Source organism: Opisthocomus hoazin, chromosome 4 (genome assembly GCF_030867145.1).
Source record: "Opisthocomus hoazin isolate bOpiHoa1 chromosome 4, bOpiHoa1.hap1, whole genome shotgun sequence".
NCBI lineage: Eukaryota > Metazoa > Chordata > Aves > Opisthocomiformes > Opisthocomidae > Opisthocomus > Opisthocomus hoazin.
The window spans coordinates 95,128,662-95,146,492 of NC_134417.1; the positions used below are offsets into that span (position 1 = coordinate 95,128,662).

The 17,831-nt window shown below is 55.6% G+C and overlaps 1 protein-coding gene across 1 annotated transcript in view; it reads left to right on the top strand.

Annotated features, from left to right (window-relative positions):
• LOC142361114 (uncharacterized) overlaps positions 1–17,831 on the top strand; it is a 53,682-nt gene that overhangs the window by 32,559 nt on the left and 3,292 nt on the right. The window contains 26 exon segments of the mRNA XM_075417953.1: positions 57–86; positions 286–454; positions 629–887; positions 972–1,034; positions 1,198–1,200; positions 1,323–1,409; positions 1,921–2,006; positions 2,089–2,159; positions 4,787–4,854; positions 7,569–7,684; positions 7,800–7,855; positions 7,950–8,242; positions 8,294–8,714; positions 8,780–8,855; positions 8,906–8,939; positions 9,037–9,227; positions 9,294–9,405; positions 9,466–9,530; positions 10,932–11,010; positions 11,809–11,881; positions 11,990–12,051; positions 12,220–12,283; positions 12,426–12,493; positions 12,888–12,989; positions 16,892–17,132; positions 17,580–17,687. Coding sequence (XP_075274068.1) covers positions 57–86; positions 286–454; positions 629–887; positions 972–1,034; positions 1,198–1,200; positions 1,323–1,409; positions 1,921–2,006; positions 2,089–2,159; positions 4,787–4,854; positions 7,569–7,684; positions 7,800–7,855; positions 7,950–8,242; positions 8,294–8,714; positions 8,780–8,855; positions 8,906–8,939; positions 9,037–9,227; positions 9,294–9,405; positions 9,466–9,530; positions 10,932–11,010; positions 11,809–11,881; positions 11,990–12,051; positions 12,220–12,283; positions 12,426–12,493; positions 12,888–12,989; positions 16,892–17,132; positions 17,580–17,687 — 2,997 coding nt within the window.

Consider the following 17,831-nt stretch of genomic DNA (forward strand, 5'->3'; position numbering starts at 1 on the left):
TTCTCATTATCCTATTCTGATTTGATTGGTGATAAATCAAACTCTTTTTTCCCAAGTTCAATCTGATTTGTCCCTGAGGGTACCTGGTGAGTGATCTCTCCCTGCCCTTGTCTCGACCCATAAGCCTTTCTTCATATTTTTTCTCCCCTGTCCAGCTGAGGAGGGGGAGTGATAGAGGGGCATTGGTGGGCACCTGGCATCCAGCCAGGCTAAACCATAACAGCCGCACCTGTGAATTTGCCACCTGGATACAGTGAACTCCCACTGAACCCTTACCAAGCTCAGTGAAGGAGACCCCAAGGACTCAGCTGTGGCTCAAAGATAAAGAAGTTAAGTCATCTGCTGACAGCAGCAGGGCCTCTCTGAAGAGGAGGGAAGAATCTTCAGCCCACTCAGAGTCAATGGAGTGGCCCAATGAGGGACAAAAGCCCCCCAAACCCAAATACACCATTAGGTCAGCTGTGGCTTGGACACCAGGTGGAGAACTCATGTGGGGTGGGAGTGTAAGTTGTCAGGCTATAATTGCCCAGGGATTTATTTGTTCAGGGTCCCTTCTGGAGGTCCCCAGCTTGAGGTGTTTTACAGCGCTATACCACTCAATAAATTCGTCTGGCACATGTCATGTCAGAGACTCTGCTTCAGGAAGCTTTGGGTTGAGCCTGAGGGATGAGGAAGTGCCCAAGAGTGAGTATGTGTGTGTGTGGAGTCAAAAAGGGGCACCCACTGGCTCACTGGAGTCGCCCACTGAGAAGGGACCCTGGTCCCAGCAGTTAAAGTCTCGGGTGGTGTGTGTGCAACTCCTTGAACAGTGTGTGAATGCTCGGGCAGCAGCTTCTCCCTTAACGTCTGGGAAGCCGACAGGAGGACAGGCCTTTTTGGTGCCCAACGTGGGGCTCCAAGGGTTGAGATAACAGCAGAACTGACCACAGCGGTTTAAAGGATTTATATCTGTTAGCATTTGCCGGTCGCAGTATCGCTATGCCATGCTCTTGTTTTTGCTGTACATGCCAAAGATTGGTGTTGGTTTTTGCAAGGTGCTTTGCTCTGCACTGCCTGGTAATATTTTGTCTGCAAGATTATTATTAGAGCACTGATCTTGGCGTTAATCTGGTATTTGCATTTTGTACTGAAGGTATTACCAAGGCTGGAGTACAAGCTCATGTTATGCTTTTTCTTCTGAGAGGTTTTTTTATGCAGGAAGTGCAGAATGGCACTCTCGCTACCATCTTCTGTGATGTTTCCTCCCCCATTATAATAACTTTTCAGTATCTTGAATATCCTTGGGCAGTTCAAATTTTTCTATTGGCATTTCTTGGGAATAGACGTATTTTGACTACTATCCTGGCAGCATCAAGAGAAGTATGGCCAGCAGGTCGAGGGAGGTGATTCTGCCATTCTACTTTGCTGTGGTGAGGCCCCACCTGGAGTACTGCATCCAACTCTGGAGCCCCCAGCACAAGAAGGACATTGGAGCTATAAGAGTGTGTCCACAGGGCCACAAAGATGATCCGAGAGCAGGAGCACCTTTCGTATGAGGAATGGCTGAGAGAGTTGGTGCTGCTCAGCCTGGTGAAGAGAAGGCTGCAGGGAGACCTGCTTGCAGCCTTCCAGTACCTGAATGGGGCCTATAGGAAAGGTGGGGAAAATGTTTTCAGCAGGGCTTGTTGCAATAGGACGAGGAGTAATGGCTTTAAACTAAGGGAGGGTAGATTTAGACTCGATATAAGGAAGAAACTTTTTACAATGAGGGTGGTGAAACCCTGGCACAGATTGCCCAGAGAGGCAGTGGAGGCCCCATCCCTGGAAACATTCAAGGCCAGGCTGGACGGGGCTCTGAGCAACCTGGTCTGGTTGAAGATGTCCCTGCTCACTGGAGGGGGCTGGGCTAGATGACCTCTGCAGCTCCCTTCCGACCCACAGCATTCTATGATTCTTGTGAATAGTGTTTCAGTTTTGTCTAAGGTGAGGAAGCACATGAAGAATCCGGAGATCTGCCCCGAGGCTGGGTAGTTATGTGTGGTGGAGTGTGTGGAGTAGCATGGGCAGATGCCTAGGGTGTTGGGCACGTCCAGCGTTCTGCAACTTCAGCCCTGAACAAGTGCAGAATCATGGTGCCCTGCGTGCTCCTGGAGATGGACCTGGGGCCACACAGGTCATGGGTATGGCCACTCACTCCCTCACTGCACAGCGCAGGCAGCGAGAGGGGCTCTGCCAGCTGCCAGGGTTGTAGAGACATGAAATCAGCCGGGAGGCAGGGCCAGCCTCTTTTTCTTTCAGAAGTGGTTCAGGGAGGGTCAAGATTTCTCCAACTCACATGGGATCTGCGTAGCCCTTGGAGGCCACAGTCTCTAGTGGAAAAGTTGAAAAGATGAACCAAACCCCTACAAGACAAATTTCAAAGTTGTGTCAGTAAATCGATTTTAAATGGGTAGATATTTCCCCAGCTGCCATAATGAAGGTCAGAATTACTCCCCGAGGAAGGGAAGGTGTAAGCCCTTGTCCTGGGTTCGGCTGGGATCGGGTTGATTTTCACAAGAAGCCAGGAGGGGACACAGCCTGGATGGCCGATCCAAAGCAGCCAAACAAATGGGGTATTTGATACCCTGTGATGCCATGCTGGGTTCGGAGTGGGGGAGCTGGCTGAGTGGGGGGGGGAGGTTAATCATTGCTAGGGAGCTTGCAGGGCATCGGGTGGGGAGACAGTTGCTCTGTGTGTTCCCTTGTTCTTACCAGTATTGTTGTTACTGTTCGCTTCCTTTGCTGTTCTGTCAAACTGTCCTCATCCCGACCCACGAATTTTGCCTTTTTCTTCCCATTCTCCCCCCACTCCACTGGGGGGAGGGGCAATAGAGGGACCGTGGGGCTTTTTGTCGCCAGCTGGGACTAAACCGCGACAGTCCTTTTTGGTGCTCAACCTGGGGCATGAAGGGTTGGGATAGTGGCAGGGCTGACCAGAGTGTGTTAAAACAACGTTGTTGCAATTTGTTATAATTTGTTACAGGCATTTGTTGTGTGAGTTAAATAGTCGCCTGTCAAAATGTTGCTTTCTTTGGTCACACGGTTCTGGTATGTAAACCCTTACTTGCTGTGTGTGTTCCCTGTGGCGCTGTTCATCATCTGTGGGAAAAAGGTCAGGATTACCATTGTGTTGTACTGTGCAATATCGACTTATGATATGAGAGCATCACTGGGCATGAGGTTAGGCTTCTATTTGTGTGTGGAATTGCGGTCATTTCCACATCTTCGATGCCATCTCTCAGAACTTTATCAATAATCAAACCCACTCTCTGGGGAAGACCAGAGGGGATACCTTCCCCTCTTCTTTCACCCCTCCTTTCTCCATCAGGCTAGTCATAATGGCTTTTGAGAATTTTGAGTATCCTTGGGATGTTCGAGACAGCATGCTCCTGTTGCTCTGTCTGCTGAATGGGGCTCAGGTCTTGTTTAGGGTTAAACAACTATTTTAAAATATCACCGAGAGATCTGCCCCAAGGCTGGATAGCTGTGAGTGGCAGGGTGTGTGGGATAGTGTGGGCGAGTACCTAGAACAGTGGCACCCCCGGTGTTCTGAACTTCACCCAAGTGCAGAATCCTGACAAAATAGTAGAATACTTGGAACAAGTATGGTGTCACCTTGGAAACTGCAGAGAGACACAGATCACTGCAATGTGCTGGGGCCTGGCTCATGCCTACCGAGCCGTCCTCTTGAACACTACTCAGTGCTCTCAGGGGAAAGAGGGGGAAAGCAAAGCAAGAGATGCTGCAGCTACCCCAACCCCCCCAACAGTCACCACAGCTACTCCAATCCCCGTGGCTACCCCAGCCACCCAACAGCCTCTGCGGCTGCTCCAGACCCTGTGGCAGGCATGGTGGCAGCTTGAACCCAGACGACAGGCACAGAAAACCAACCAGTGCCAGTATCAGTCTTCCCTACACAGAAGAAGAAATTAAAAAAAAAAAATCAGAGGCAACAATGGTGGATGAAGTGGCTGGCTGACCCTGACAACATGAAGAAAGTCTCTCTTCCTCCCTCATCTTGGCTGTGGAGAAACTATCCTGGAAGGTCCAGCAACTCAAAGAGGATAGATCCTACCCTGCACCTGTATGGACCAGTATCTCAGCTGTTAGGAGTAAGTATTCCTCTGCTCAGGAGAGAGGAAATAGAGGGTACACACCGCAAGGCACCCTGTGGTTTTACCTGCATGACCACAGAGACAACATGAGGATGTGGGATGGAAAACCTGCCTCAACCCTCGAGGCACGAGTGTGCAATTTGCAAGTTAAAAACAATCACAAAAGGGGATTTGTCTAGGAAAAATGACACTTCAGTCTCCAGCAGGCAGTTCTCCAGACAAAGTACAAAGCTTGACCTTACTTGTGATCCTCTTGAAGGGACTTCTGAGTAATTTTTACCAGAAGTGAGTAACAATAAGTCTGACCAAGATTACAGGGGCCCTGCCTCCAGCCAGGGAAAGCTGAGGGACAACCAGTTTCACTGGTCTGTATGGATTTGATGGCCTGGCATGTCAGATCCACAGGAGTATAAGCTTGTAGTGTACCCTAATGCCATCAGATTACAAAAGGTCAGAACCCGTCGGTATTTCTGGAGTGACAGGGGGATCCCAACATCTACCTGAGTTGGAGGCTGAAGTGAGCCTAACTGAGAATGTGTGGCAAACGCACCATGGTGTGACTGGCCCCGAGGCTCCGTGCATCCCTGGGACAGGCTGCCTTAGGAGAGGGGATTTCAAGGACCCAAAAGCGAAATGGTGAGCTTTTTGTATAGCCATTGTGAAGACGGAGGACATAAAACAGCTCTCCACCTTGCCTGATCTCATGAAGGACCCTTCTGTTGTGGGGTTGCTGAGGGTCAAAGAACAACAGGTGCCGACCCCTAGCCCAGCGGTGCGCCGGTGCCAATATCGCACCAACCGAGACTCCCTGATGCCCATCCAGAAGCTGATTCATTGACTGGAGAGTCAAGGAGTGACCAGCAGGACTTTCTAACCCTTTACCAGTGCCATATGGCCAGTGTGAAAATCTAATGCAGAGTTCTGACAGACAGTGGACTATCACGGCTTCAATGAAGTCACACCGCCACTGAGTACTGTCCTGCGAACATACTAGAACTTCAGTACCACCTGGAGTCCAAGGCAGCCAAGTGGTATGCCACCACTGATATCACTAATGCGTTCTTCTCAATCCCTTTAGTGGCGGAGTGCAGACCAGAGTTTGTTTTCACCTGGAGGGGTGTCCAGTACCCCTGGAATCGACTGCCCCAAGGGTGGAAACACAGCCCCACCATTTTCCATGGACTGATCCAGGCTGTGCTGGAACAGGGTGAAGCTCTGGAACATCTACAGGACATTGATGAATTCATGGTGTAGGGTGATACAGCAGAAGTTTTTGAGAAAAAGGACAAACCACTTCAAATTCTTCTGGAAGACATTTTTTTCACAGACATCTAGGAGGAGACACAGCCAGGAGGGCTGACCCAATGCAGGCAAACAAATGGGGCATTCGGTACCACGTGATGCCATGCCCACGATAGACCTGGGGGAGCTGGCAGGGGAGTAGAATGGCTGCTCCGGAGGGAGCTGGGCATCAGGTGGGGAGAAAATCGCATTGTGTGTTCCTGGCTTTGTGTGTTCCTTTCATCAGTACGTTATGGTTTAGCTGCGGAGGACAACAAAAGCGCCACGCGGCCGCCCCTCCCCCCGCTGGGGTGCAGAGGAGAATGGAAAGACACAGGCAGAAACTGGTGGGTTGGGATAAGGGCAGTTTAACCCAGCATGACGGCACATGGTATGGAATACCCTGCTCTGTTTGGCCAGGCTGGGTCAGCCCGCCAGGCTGTGTCCCTTCCTGGACAGTATTATTGTTGTTACTGCTCCCTGCTTTTGCTGTTCCGTCGAGCTGTCTCCATCCCCACCCCCGAGTCCCGCCTCTTCCTTCCCATTGCCCTCCCTAGCCCAGCGCGGGAGGAGCGGAGGAGCGGCCGCGTGGTTCTTTGGTGCCGCCCGGGCTGAAGCCAAAGCTCAGCAAGTGCAAGCAAAAACGCGCCAGCTGGTTTTCCCCTGGGAAGAAGGAAGGAATGGCTCCCCCCGAGGCAGCCTCTTTGGAATGGGCGGAGGTGGGCTCGGAGGTGACGGCGGCAGCTCCGGCGGGCGGCTGCAGGGAGCGGTGGGGACGCGGCGCCGCCGGCTTCTGCCGAGCACCTGGGAGGGGGGTGCGGACAGTCGGGCGGTGAAAAGCCCGCACGGCTCGGCAGCCGCCTTCCTCCAGACCGCAAGGTTGGGGGGGAACAGCATCCCCGCGAGAGGGTCCTGGGCAGCAGCCGCCCCCGAGCCGGGCGGGGCCGGGCGGGGCCGGGCGGGCGGCAGGACTACACCTCCCGTGCTGCACCGGCAGCGGGCGGGCTCCCGGGCTGACGCGGCTACGCTGCTCCCGGGGCCGCCTTTGTCCGTGCCCGCGGTCGGTGCTGGTGGCAGCAGGTTTGAAGGCCTTGGGGGGAAGGGAAGGCAGCTGCTGGCAGGTGAGTGAGCTTCTGGCCCGCTGTGCTCACGGCAATGCTGTGCTTGGCAGGGACCGTCTGTCCGTGCTGCGCCGGGGCGGCTGGTGACGGGAGAGGCCCCTCCTGCGGCCTCCGGAGCATCCCAGCTGCGTCTTGCCGATCGCTCTTTGTGTGTGCCTCCGTCTCCCCGCCGAGAGCCAGCGGCACGGGAGGGCTCCGGGCTGCTACGGCAAGGTGGGGGTCAGGCGCAGCCCCGGTGACCCTGCTGTGTGGGCTGGCTGTGCACCCACCGCCCCTCTGCCCTGGCCTTCCCTTGCACGGGATGCTCCGAGCTCTCCCGGTGCTGCCCTTGGGATGCCGGAGTCCCCGGTGCTGCCGGGGCCCTGCCCGACAGCGGCAGGATTTGGGCAGAGGTGTTCAGCGAGTGTGTGGCAGAGTGTGCTGAGCCGGTGGTGCTTCTTGCTGCAGATGTCGGTGACGTTTGAGGACGTGGCCATCTACTTCTCCCCCGAGGAGTGGGCAGAGCTGGCGGGCTGGCAGCGGCGACTGTACCGGGAGGTGATGCTGGAGAACTACCAGGCGGTCGCCTCTCTGGGTGAGGACTCTCTCTGGCACTGCCAGGCTGGGGTGGAGCCAGAATTCAGAATAGAACCTGGGTCATCAAGTCCAACTGCCTGATCACTTGAAGGCTGGCCAAAAGTTAAAGCATGTTCTTACGGGCATGGTCCAAGCACCTCTGAAACACTGTAAGTACTGGGGCATTGACCAGCTCTCCAGGAAGCCTGTTGCAGTGTTTGACCAGCCTCTCGGTAAAGAATTGCTTCCTCGTGTCCAACCAAAACCTCCCCTGGAGCAGATCTGAGCCTTTTCCAGGTGTCCTGTCTGCAGGAGAGCGGCTGAGGGGATGAGGGCGAGGTGAGAGGAGGCTGTAGGCACGGGGAAGAGGGGCAGGAGAGAGGAGCAGAGCGAGGGGAGATGCTGGGGCTGTGGGCAGGGAGGAGCCAGTGCTGCTGTCCTGACAGTGCAGGAGAGGGTGCTTCTGTCTCTGCCCCAGCCAGGCTGGCCCACCATCAAGCCAGAGATCATCTGCAAGATGGAGCGGGAAGAGATGCCATGCATGTTAGATCTCTCCAGGGCCCAGCAGAGGCACCAGACCCCTGTGCCAGGCGGGTACCGTGGGGGCGTGGGGAGAGGTGGGGGGCTCCCACAGCACCATCCCCTTGGCCCCAGATGCTCCGTGCCCCTGTGCTGTCTGGTGAGGTCTGTCTGCCGTCCTGTGGTGCAGGGAGATGCCAGCCATGACCTGTGTCCTTCAGGCAGGAAGGGTGGGGGGCTGGCAGAGTACCAGTGCTGCTCCCCATGGGGAGGTGTCCCACATACCCATTCCTTACCCATTGCGTCCATGGCAGTGACCCCAGCCTCTCCTCCCCAACAGCTACTGGCCCTGGGATGCAGAAGGAGGCTGAGGGGGTCCCTGAGGGGCTGTCGGCACCCACTGCCCTGGTCCTGGGGATGCCAAGCGGGAGCCAGGAGGTCCTGTCAGGATACTCCCTCCTCCACCCCTTCTGGACACCTGGTCTGGTGGAGAAGAGCCCTGCCACGTGCCCTGAGTGCGGCAAGAGCTTCAAGAGCCAGACTGTGCTGGCCATGCATGAGCGGAGCCACACAGGCGAGCAGCCCTTCAGCTGCACCGACTGCGGCAAGCGGTTCGGCTCCAGGCATCACCTGGTCAGGCACCAGCGCATCCACACCGGGGAGCGTCCCTTTGCCTGCACCCAGTGCCCCAAGGCCTTCAGGGACAAGAAGACCCTCACCATCCACCAGCGCATCCACACCGGGGAGCGCCCGTTCACCTGCGCCCAGTGTCCCAAGGCCTTCAGGGACAGGAAGACCCTCACCATCCACCAGCGTGTCCACAGCAGTGAGAAACCCTTCTCCTGCACCGAGTGTGACAAGAGCTTCAAGAGCCAGACAGCACTGTCCATCCACGAGCAGAGCCACAGGGGTGAGCAGCCCTTCAGCTGCACCGACTGTGGCAAAAGCTTTGGCTACAGGCATCACCTTCTGAACCACCAGCGTGTGCACACTGGTGAGAAGCCCTTTGCCTGCAGCCACTGCGGCCACCACTTCAGCCAGAAGCACCACCTTGTTATCCACCAGCGCATCCACACAGGGGAGCGCCCCTTCGCCTGCGCCCACTGCCCCAAGGCTTTCAAGGACAGGAGGAACCTCACCATCCATCAGCGGGTCCACACCGGTGAGAAGCCCTTCTCCTGCACCGAGTGCAACAAGAGCTTCAAGAGCCAGACAGAGCTGGCCATCCACAAGCAGACCCACGCAGGTGAGCGGCCGTTTGCCTGCGCCAACTGCAGCAAGCGCTTTGGTGAGAAGCGTCACCTGCAGAGCCACGGGCGTGTGCACACCGGTGAGAAGCCCTTCACCTGCAGCCACTGCGGCCGCCAGTTCAGCCTTAAGGGCATCAGCGCATCCACACTGGGGAGCGCCCCTTTGCCTGCTCCCAGTGCCCCAAGGCCTTCAGGGAAAAGAACAGACTCACTGTCCACCAGCGTATCCACTCCGGTGAGCGCCCCTTCGCCTGCACCCAATGTCCCAAGGCCTTCAGGGACAAGAAGACCCTCACCATGCACAAGCAGGTCCACACCAGAGAGAAGCTCTTGTCCTGCACTGAGTGCAGCAAGAGTTTCAAGAGGAAGTTGGAGCTCGCCAGCCACAAGCAGAGCCACATGGGCGAGTGACCCTTCGTCTGCACTGACTACAGCAGCGTCTTCCATCGGAAGCATCACCTACTGAACCACCAGTGTGTGCACACTGGTGAGAAGCCCTTTGCCTGCAGCCACTGTGGCCAGCGGTTCATCCAGAAGGATGACCTGGTGAGCCACCAGTGCATCCACACTGGGGAGTTCCCCTTTGCCTGTGCCCACTGCCCCAAGACCTTCCAGGATGAGCAGACCCTCAGCACCCACCAGTGCATCGACACCAGTGAAGGGTCTTGCAAGTGAGACTAGTGCGGCAAGACGTGCAGCCAGAAGCAGCACCTGAAGAGCCACCAGTGGGTGCAGCAGGGCCTGTTGGCAGTGCTGGAGGGCATCCGGTGGGATTGGGGTGTCCATACCTGGCAGGGGGCAAGCAGAGACCAAGCCCTTCCAGTGCGCCAGCTGTGAGAGGTGGTTTTGGGACAAGGGGATCATGCTGGCTCACCAGCGCACCCCCAGCACTCCCAGCCTGCAACCATCACCACACCCCAGTGCCCCCCAAAACAGACACAGATGGTCCCACCAGGCAGCGGGGGCTGCTGCAGGGGTGTCTGTGTGGGAGTCGCCCAAAGCACCAACCTCTGGCTCCACTGGAGCAGCCACCCATGGGATGGGAGAGAGCAGCAGCCATGGCCCCTTCATCACTGGGTCCAGCTCCAGCTGCCACCTGAGAAACATCCTTTCCAGCATGGGCTCGATCCTGCTTGGCTGTTAACTGGGGCACTCCGAGCAGCTGCCATCACACTCACTGCCTGGGGTGGTTGTTATCAGCGCCCCTTCCCCGCTCTGCTGAGCCCCGTGGTGCCAGCAGCTTCTGCAAGAGAGGCGTGGGTGCAGGACTGTCTGCCAGGGTGGGGGAAATACAATAAATGAATCACAATGCAGTCAGAATGGTTTACGGGACAAGGGGGGAAGACGCTGCTTTATTTTGGCTCCCGAATATAAATAAAAAGCTTCTTGCTGCTGACAACAAGCAGTGAGCTCCGTGGCAGCACAGCATGTGCCACTGTTCGCTGGCAGTAGCACGTCAGGGCCGACGTCCCCTTGCACATCCCCAGAAAACCTGTTCTGAGGCCCCTTCACGGGGGTCACGGTGAGAGGCTGGGATCTGCCTGGGGACTGCAGGGGGCAGCCAGTGCTGAAGCAGCATCCGGAGGGAGCCAGAGGGATGTGGGTGAGGGCTCATCTCAGTGAGAGCTACCGCCTGTGCCAGGGCCTCCTGACCTCACTGGGAACTGCCTGCTCTTCCCATCAGCTTTTTAAATTTTTTTTTTCATCAGACAGGAGCACAAATTCACTTGTGCCCAAGGTTTCCCTCTATTCCTGCAAACGGCTGGAGGTGAAGTTGGTGGCCACATTGCTCAAAGCCTGGGTCCTAGGTCTGGCTTCAGGCTTACAAAGGCACCTTGGCTTTTCAGGGGTGCCCATGGCATGGGGGGAGTAGCTACTGAGCTGTGGGTGCTGAGGTTGCAGGGCGTGGGACAGCCGTGCAGATCACCCAGCGCGGGCTGCATGGGGGAGAAGTGGGTGCAGCGGGAAGGCCGCGGTACCCCAGGACTGTCTGCATGGCCGGGTCCTGTCCTGCAAGGGCTGCGGTGCCGTGCGGGCTTTTCACCGCCTGTCTTTCCACACCCCACTCCCAGGGGCTCAGCAGAAGCCGACGGCGACGCCTCCCCACCGCTCCCGCCCCGCTCCCCGCAGCCGCCCACCGGAGCTGCCGCTGTCACCTCCAAGCCCACCTCGGCCCATTCCAAAGAGGCTGCCTCGGGGGGAGCCATTCCTTCCTTCTTCCCAGAGAGAAGTGGGACCAGTGGGCCCCTCACTCCAAAAAGGACACTGAGGTGCTGGAGCATGTCCAGAGAAGGGCAACGAGGCTGGGGAGGGGTCTGGAGAACAAGTCTGATGAGGACCAGCTGAGGGAGCTGGGGCTGTTTAGTCTGGAGAAGAGGAGGGTGAAGGGGGACCTTATTGCTCTCTACAACTACCTGAAAGGAGGTTGTAGTGAGGTGGGTGTTAGTCTCTTCTCCCAAGTAACTAGTGATAGGACAAGAGGCAATGGCCTCAGGTTGTGTCAGGGAAGATTCAGATTCGATATTGGGAAAAATTTATTTACTGAAAGAGTGGTCAGGCGTTGGCCCAGGCTGCCCAGTGCAGTGGTAGAGTCCCCATCCCTGGAGGTGTTCATAAAACATGTAGACATGGCACTTCAGGACATGGTTTAGTGGGCATGGTGGTGTTGGGGTGACGGTTGGACTCAATGATCTTACAGGTCTTTTCCGACCTTTGAATATATGATTATGTGATTCTATGATTAGCCGTATTACTGGAGGCATAACACTTAGCTGCCTTGGACTCCAATTGGTATCAAAATTCTAGCATGTCCGGTGCAGCAGTACTCTGAATTTAATTCAGGCCATGGCAGTCTACTGTCAGTCTCCACTCTCCATTAGACTTCCACACTGGGAATATGGGACTGGTAAAGGGTGAGCGAGTCCTGCTGATCACTCCTTGACTCTCTAGTCCATGAATCAGTTTATGGATGGTCGTCAGGGAGTCTCGGTTGGTGTGATATTGCCACTGGTGTTCTGTTGTGGTAGGGATCGGCACCTATTGTTCCTCAACCCTCAGCAGCCCCAGAACAGAAGGATGCTCCTAGAGACCAGACAACGTGGACAGCTGTTTAATGTCCTCCGTCTTCAAGGCAGCTATATCAAAAGCCCACCGGTGCCCTTTAGGGTCCTTGGAATCCCCTCTCCTGAGGCAGTCTGTGCCAAGGATGCACGGAGCCTTGGGGCCAGTCACACCATGGTGCTTTTACCACTCGTTCCCAGCTAGGCTTACTTCAGCCTCCAACACAGTCAGCTGTTGGGATCCCCCTGTCACTCCAGAAATACCGATGGGTTCTGACCTTTTGTAATCTGATGGCATTAGGGTACACTACAAGCTTATACTCCTGTGGAGCTGACATGCCATGCCATTGAATCCACACAGTCCAGTAATCGCAGTTGTCCCTCTCCTCCACCTGGCTGGAGGCAGGGTCCCTCTAGTCCTGGCCATAGCAGTTGTTGTGGAGGAATGAGTTCACGTGACACGTGTGGGTTACCCCACCCTTGGTACTCACATCTTGTAAAAACCAGTCAGCAGCTCCTTGCCTAGGGTCAGCAGTAAACTCCACCCTTCTACTTTGTCTGGGGAGCTGCCCACTGTAAACTGGAGCAGCAACGTTCCTGGGAGAGCCCCCATTTCTGATTGTTTCTCTTTGCAATTGGCACACTTGTGCCTTTTGCACTGAGGTATTTCTCCATCCCACCTCCTCATGTCCTCTCCCTGGTCACGCAGGTAAAACCACAGGCTGCCTCATGGTGTGTACCATCTCTCTTGAGCCAGGGAATGTTTTCTCGTAGTAGCTGAGACACTGATCTGTACAGGTGGGGAGCAGCACCTATCCAGTTTTTCAAACAGTTTTTTGAACAGGTTTTTGGACTGCTCAGGCTTTCCACAGCAGAAACCAGACATGCGGGGAAGAACAGAGATTGTCTTTGTATTGCTGGAGGTGGCCAGCCTCTTCATTCACTGTTGGTGCCTCTTCTGCTTTCCAGCCTATTGCTGCCCATGAATGGGCATACGACGATGGTGCACTCTGTACGAACTTCCGCCACATGGATCATGCGCATTGGACTTCATCAGGGTCTGTGCAGGCCGTAAAAAATCAGCCCCTGCACAGCCAATCCCTCAGTGTGGGTCGGTGGACTTGCCGGACTTGTCAGTGCCAGAAGGGGACTTGCTTGGACTCGTGTGTCAAATACCAAAGAGTTAACAAAAGGGAGTGGTTCAACTCGAGCAAGGAGCTCAGCTTTTCTTTTCAGACAGAAGTAAAGGGTGATGGTCCAACACTCAAATCCACTGTGTGACACCTGGGCTGAGGCAAAGGCCTTACAGCCAGATGCTGCTTCAGTTAAAGAACAAAAGGCCCCCCTGTAAGCAGGTAGCAAGCTCCCTGCTCTGAGGGCATGCCGAACAGCTGAGTCCCGCCTCTGTTGACACAATATGTTATGTCAAGATCCAATGGACATAGAATTGACTTAGTCCTACCTCGCCAAGATCTGCAATTTATAAAATTGGCACTTGAAAACCCTCTTTTGGAGGAGGAGTCAAATGAAGAATCTTTCCTGATGGATGGATTGACCAGTCTGGACCTCTCTTTACTCCCAAGAAGGGACTCCTTTTTGGTAAGAGTGCCTCCAACTTTGATGGACATATCTGTGGGAAATTATTAACTAAAGCACTGAAATGTTAACTTGAGCTCAGTCTTTGTAGATAGTGCATTTATCAATGGCATTCCCAAATCTGACAGGCAAACATTGACTCTGATAAATGGCCTAACTCCTTAGACATAAACTAACATACCTAACTCCTTAGACATAAACTGTTGACTAAGTCTGGGACTAGGAGTGAATTCAGTTGCACCAAGGCTTCTCTCTCTGAAAAGGGTGTAGAAGGCAAGAAGTTCTACTCTGGACCTCATGACTCAACAGGAGGGCTTTCTTCCCACTTACTGCTTATCAGACTCCTTGAAACTCTTTAATCCTTTACAGGACACTCCCTCATGTCAATAACTTTTCGGTATCTTGAAAACCCTTGTGTAGTAACAATACTTTTATTAATATTTACTGTGAATAGAGTTTCAGTTTTACCTAAAGTTAGCAAGATTTTCAACAATATCATCTGGAGATCTGCCCCAAGGCTGGATAGTTATGGGAGGTGAGGTGTGTGGGGTAGCATGGGCAAAATCCTGCGGGGGTGGCTACAGCAATGGAAGCAGAGCAACTGGCAGCACAGAGGCAAACCCATACAGGCTTCCCCATTGTGGCAAGACATTGCTGCCCAGCTAGAGAAGCTGGCTGTAGAAGTGCATCACATGGATGCCCACGTCAACAAGAGTCGAGCCTCTGAGGAACATCAAAACAATGAGCAGGTGGATCAGGCTGCTAAGATTGAAGTGGCTCAGGTGGATCTGGACGGGCAACATAAAGGTGAATTATTCATAGCTCGGTGGGCCCATGACACCTCAGGCCATCAAGGAAGAGATGCAACATGTAGATGGGCTTGTGACCAAGGGCTGAACTTGACCATGGATGCTATCACACAGGTCATCCATGAATGCGAAACGTGCACTGCAATCAAGAAAGCCAAGCAGGCAAAGCCTCAGTGATATGGAGGATGATGGCTGAAATGGAAATCCGGGGAGGCCTGCCAGGTTGATGCTATCACAGTTCCACAAACCCGCCAGGGCAAGCACCATGTGCTCACAGAGGTGGAAGCAACCACCAGATGCCTGGAAACCTATCCTGTGTCCTATGCCACCACCTGCAACACCATCCTGAGCCTTGAAAAGCAAGTCCTGTGGAGACATGGCACCCCAGAAGGAGCTGAGTAAGACATTTCTGAAACAACCTCATGGACACCTGGGCCAAAGAGCACAGCATCGAGTGGGTGTATCACATCCCCCACCATGCACCAGCCTCCAGGAAAATGAAATGATGCAATGGGCTGCTAAAAATTACTCTGAGAGTGCTGGGTGGTAGGACCTTCCAACACTGGGACACACAATTAGCAAAGGCCACCCGGTTCATTAACCCCAGGGGATCTGCCAATAAGGCTGGCCCTGCCCAGTCCAAACTTCCACATCCTGTGGCATGGGATAAAGTCCCCGCAGTGCACCTGAAGAATGTGTTAGGGCAGCCAGTCTGGGTTAGTCCCGCCACAGGCAAAGGCCAACCCAGCTGTAGGATGGCTTTTGCTCAAGGACCTGAGTGCACTTGGTGGGTGATGCAGCAGGATCAGGAAGTCTGATGTGTACCTCAAGGGGATGTGATTTTCGGTGAGAATAGACAACAATTTAAACTGTATTATGTTAATTGGTATATAATACTGCATGCCATCGCTTCTATTAATTGTTACATGACATATCAATGATGTTACAGTAAGAATCACCATGATCAATGAAGAACAAACTTTGATGAAACCGAGCAAAGAGCAGCGCTAGTAGAATCAGACCTGGCTTCAGCAACTGGCATCCAGCAACTTCCGCAAGATCGACAACTTCAACCCACAGACCATGGGCATGGGCCACAGCAGATACACCAGCCGTGAGTTCTGGATGAAGCAGGCGACCATCCAACAGCACCCACGATCTCTCCTGCCCTGAAGGACTGTTATGACAGATGGAGCCCAAAGTCGTGGACTAAGTGAACTCAATGGACAGTTTAGAGGGATGGCCTGTAGACTAAGGGATGGTATCTCTGAGTGTATATCTATCTCTCTCTAATTCTCAAAGACAGGAGAAGTGGTGGTGATTCACTGGAAACTGTAAGATCTGGGCATGACATAGATGGTACACAATAAGGGCTGGATACTGTCCTGGGTTCGGCTGGCACAGGGTTCATTCTCACAGGCATCTGGGAGGGGACACAGCCAGGAGGGCTGACCCAAAGCAGCCAAACAAATCGGGTATTCGGTACCATGTGACGTCATGCCCACGATAGAGCTGGCGGAGCTGGCGGGGGAGGGGAATGGCTGCTCCGGAGGGAGCTGGGCATCGGGCCGGGAGAAAACAGCGTTGTGTATTACTGGATTGGTGTGTTCCTTTTATCAGTATTATTGCTGTTACCGCTCCCTCCCTTTGCTGTTCCGTCGAGCTGTCTCCATCCCCACCCCCGAGTCTCGCCTCTTCCTTCCCATTGCCCTCCCCAGCCCAGCGCGGGAGCAGCGGGCGAGCGGCCGCGTGGTTCTTTGGTGCCGCCCGGGCTGAAGCCAAAGCTCAGCAAGTGCAAGCAAAAACGCGCGAGCTGGTTTTCCCCTGGGAAGAAGGAAGAAATGGCTCCCCCCGAGGCAGCCTCTTTGGAATGGGCCGAGGTGGGCTCGGAGGTGACGGCGGCAGCTCCGGCGGGCGGCTGCGAGGAGTGGGGTGGGAGCGGTGGGAACGCGGCGCCGCCGGCTTCTGCCGAGCCCCTGGGAGGGGGGTGTGGACAGTCGAGTGGTGAAAAGCCCTGAAGAGCAGCCGCCCCCCAAACCGATCGGAGCCGAGCGAGGCCGGGCGGGGCCGGGCGGGCGGCAGGACTACACCTCCCGTGCTGCACCGGCGGCGGGCGGGCTCCCGGGCTGACGCGGCCACGCTGCTCCCGGGGCCGCCTTTGTCCGTGCCCGCGGTCGGTGCTGGTGGCAGCAGGTTTGAAGGCCTTGGGGGGAAGGGAAGGCAGCTGCTGGCAGGTGAGTGAGCTTCTGGCCCGCTGTGCTCACGGCAATGCTGTGCTTGGCAGGGACCGTCTGTCCGTGCTGCGCCGGGGCGGCTGGTGACGGGAGAGGCCCCTCCTGCGGCCTCCGGAGCATCCCAGCTGCGTCTTGCCGATCGCTCTTTGTGTGTGCCTCCGTCTCCCCGCCGAGAGCCAGCGGCACGGGAGGGCTCCGGGCTGCTGCGGCAAGGTGGGGGTCAGGCGCAGCCCCGGTGACCCTGCTGTGTGGGCTGGCTGTGCACCCACCGCCCCTCTGCCCTGGCCCTTCCCTTGCACGGGGTGCTCCGAGCTCTCCCGGTGCTGCCCTTGGGATGCCAGAGCCCCCGGTGCTGCCGGGGCCCTGCCCGACAGCGGCAGGATTTGGGCAGAGGTGTTCAGCGAGTGTGTGGCAGAGTGTGCTGAGCCGGTGGTGCTTCTTGCTGCAGATGTCGGTGACGTTTGAGGACGTGGCCATCTACTTCTCCCCCGAGGAGTGGGCAGAGCTGGCAGGCTGGCAGCGGCGACTGTACCGGGAGGTGATGCTGGAGAACTACCAGGCGGTCGCCTCGCTGGGTGAGGACTCTCTCTGGCACTGCCGGGCTGTGGTGGATCCGGAGTTCAGCTGTTTGACTGAGCTGGAGCCCTTCCCTTGAAAGGGAAAATCCCGCTGTCACTGCTGCTGCCCAAGTGCTGACGTATGGTCCGACCGCCTCTCAAACACTGTCAGGCTTGGGGCATTGCCCACCTCTCCAGGAAGCCTGTTGCAGTGTTTGACCACCCTCTCTGTAAGGAAATTCCTCGTATCCAAGCGAAACCTCCCTTGGCACAGCTCTGAGCCGTTCCCAGGCGTCCTGTGTGCAGAAGAGTAGCCAAGGTGACAAGAGGAGGCTTGTAGGCACAGGGAAGGGGGGCAGGAGAGAGGAGCAGAGCGGGGGGACATGCTGGGGCCACGGCAGGGGGGAGCATGTGCCGCTGTCCCGGCAGTGCAGGAGAGGGTGCTTATGTCTCTGTCCCGGACAGGCTGGCTTACCATCAAGCCAGAGATCATCTGCAAGATGGAGCGTGAAGAGATGGTGTGCATGCCACACCCCCCTGGGGTGCGCTGGAAGCACCGGACCATTGTGCCAGGTGGGTACCGGGGCCGGGGGCATATGGAGGGGTTGGGAGTTCCAGCAGCACTGTCCCCTCAGCCCTAGATGCTCCATGCCCCCGTGCTGCCTGGTGAGGTCTCTCTGCTGTCCCATGGTGCAACAGCTGCCAACCGTCAGCTGT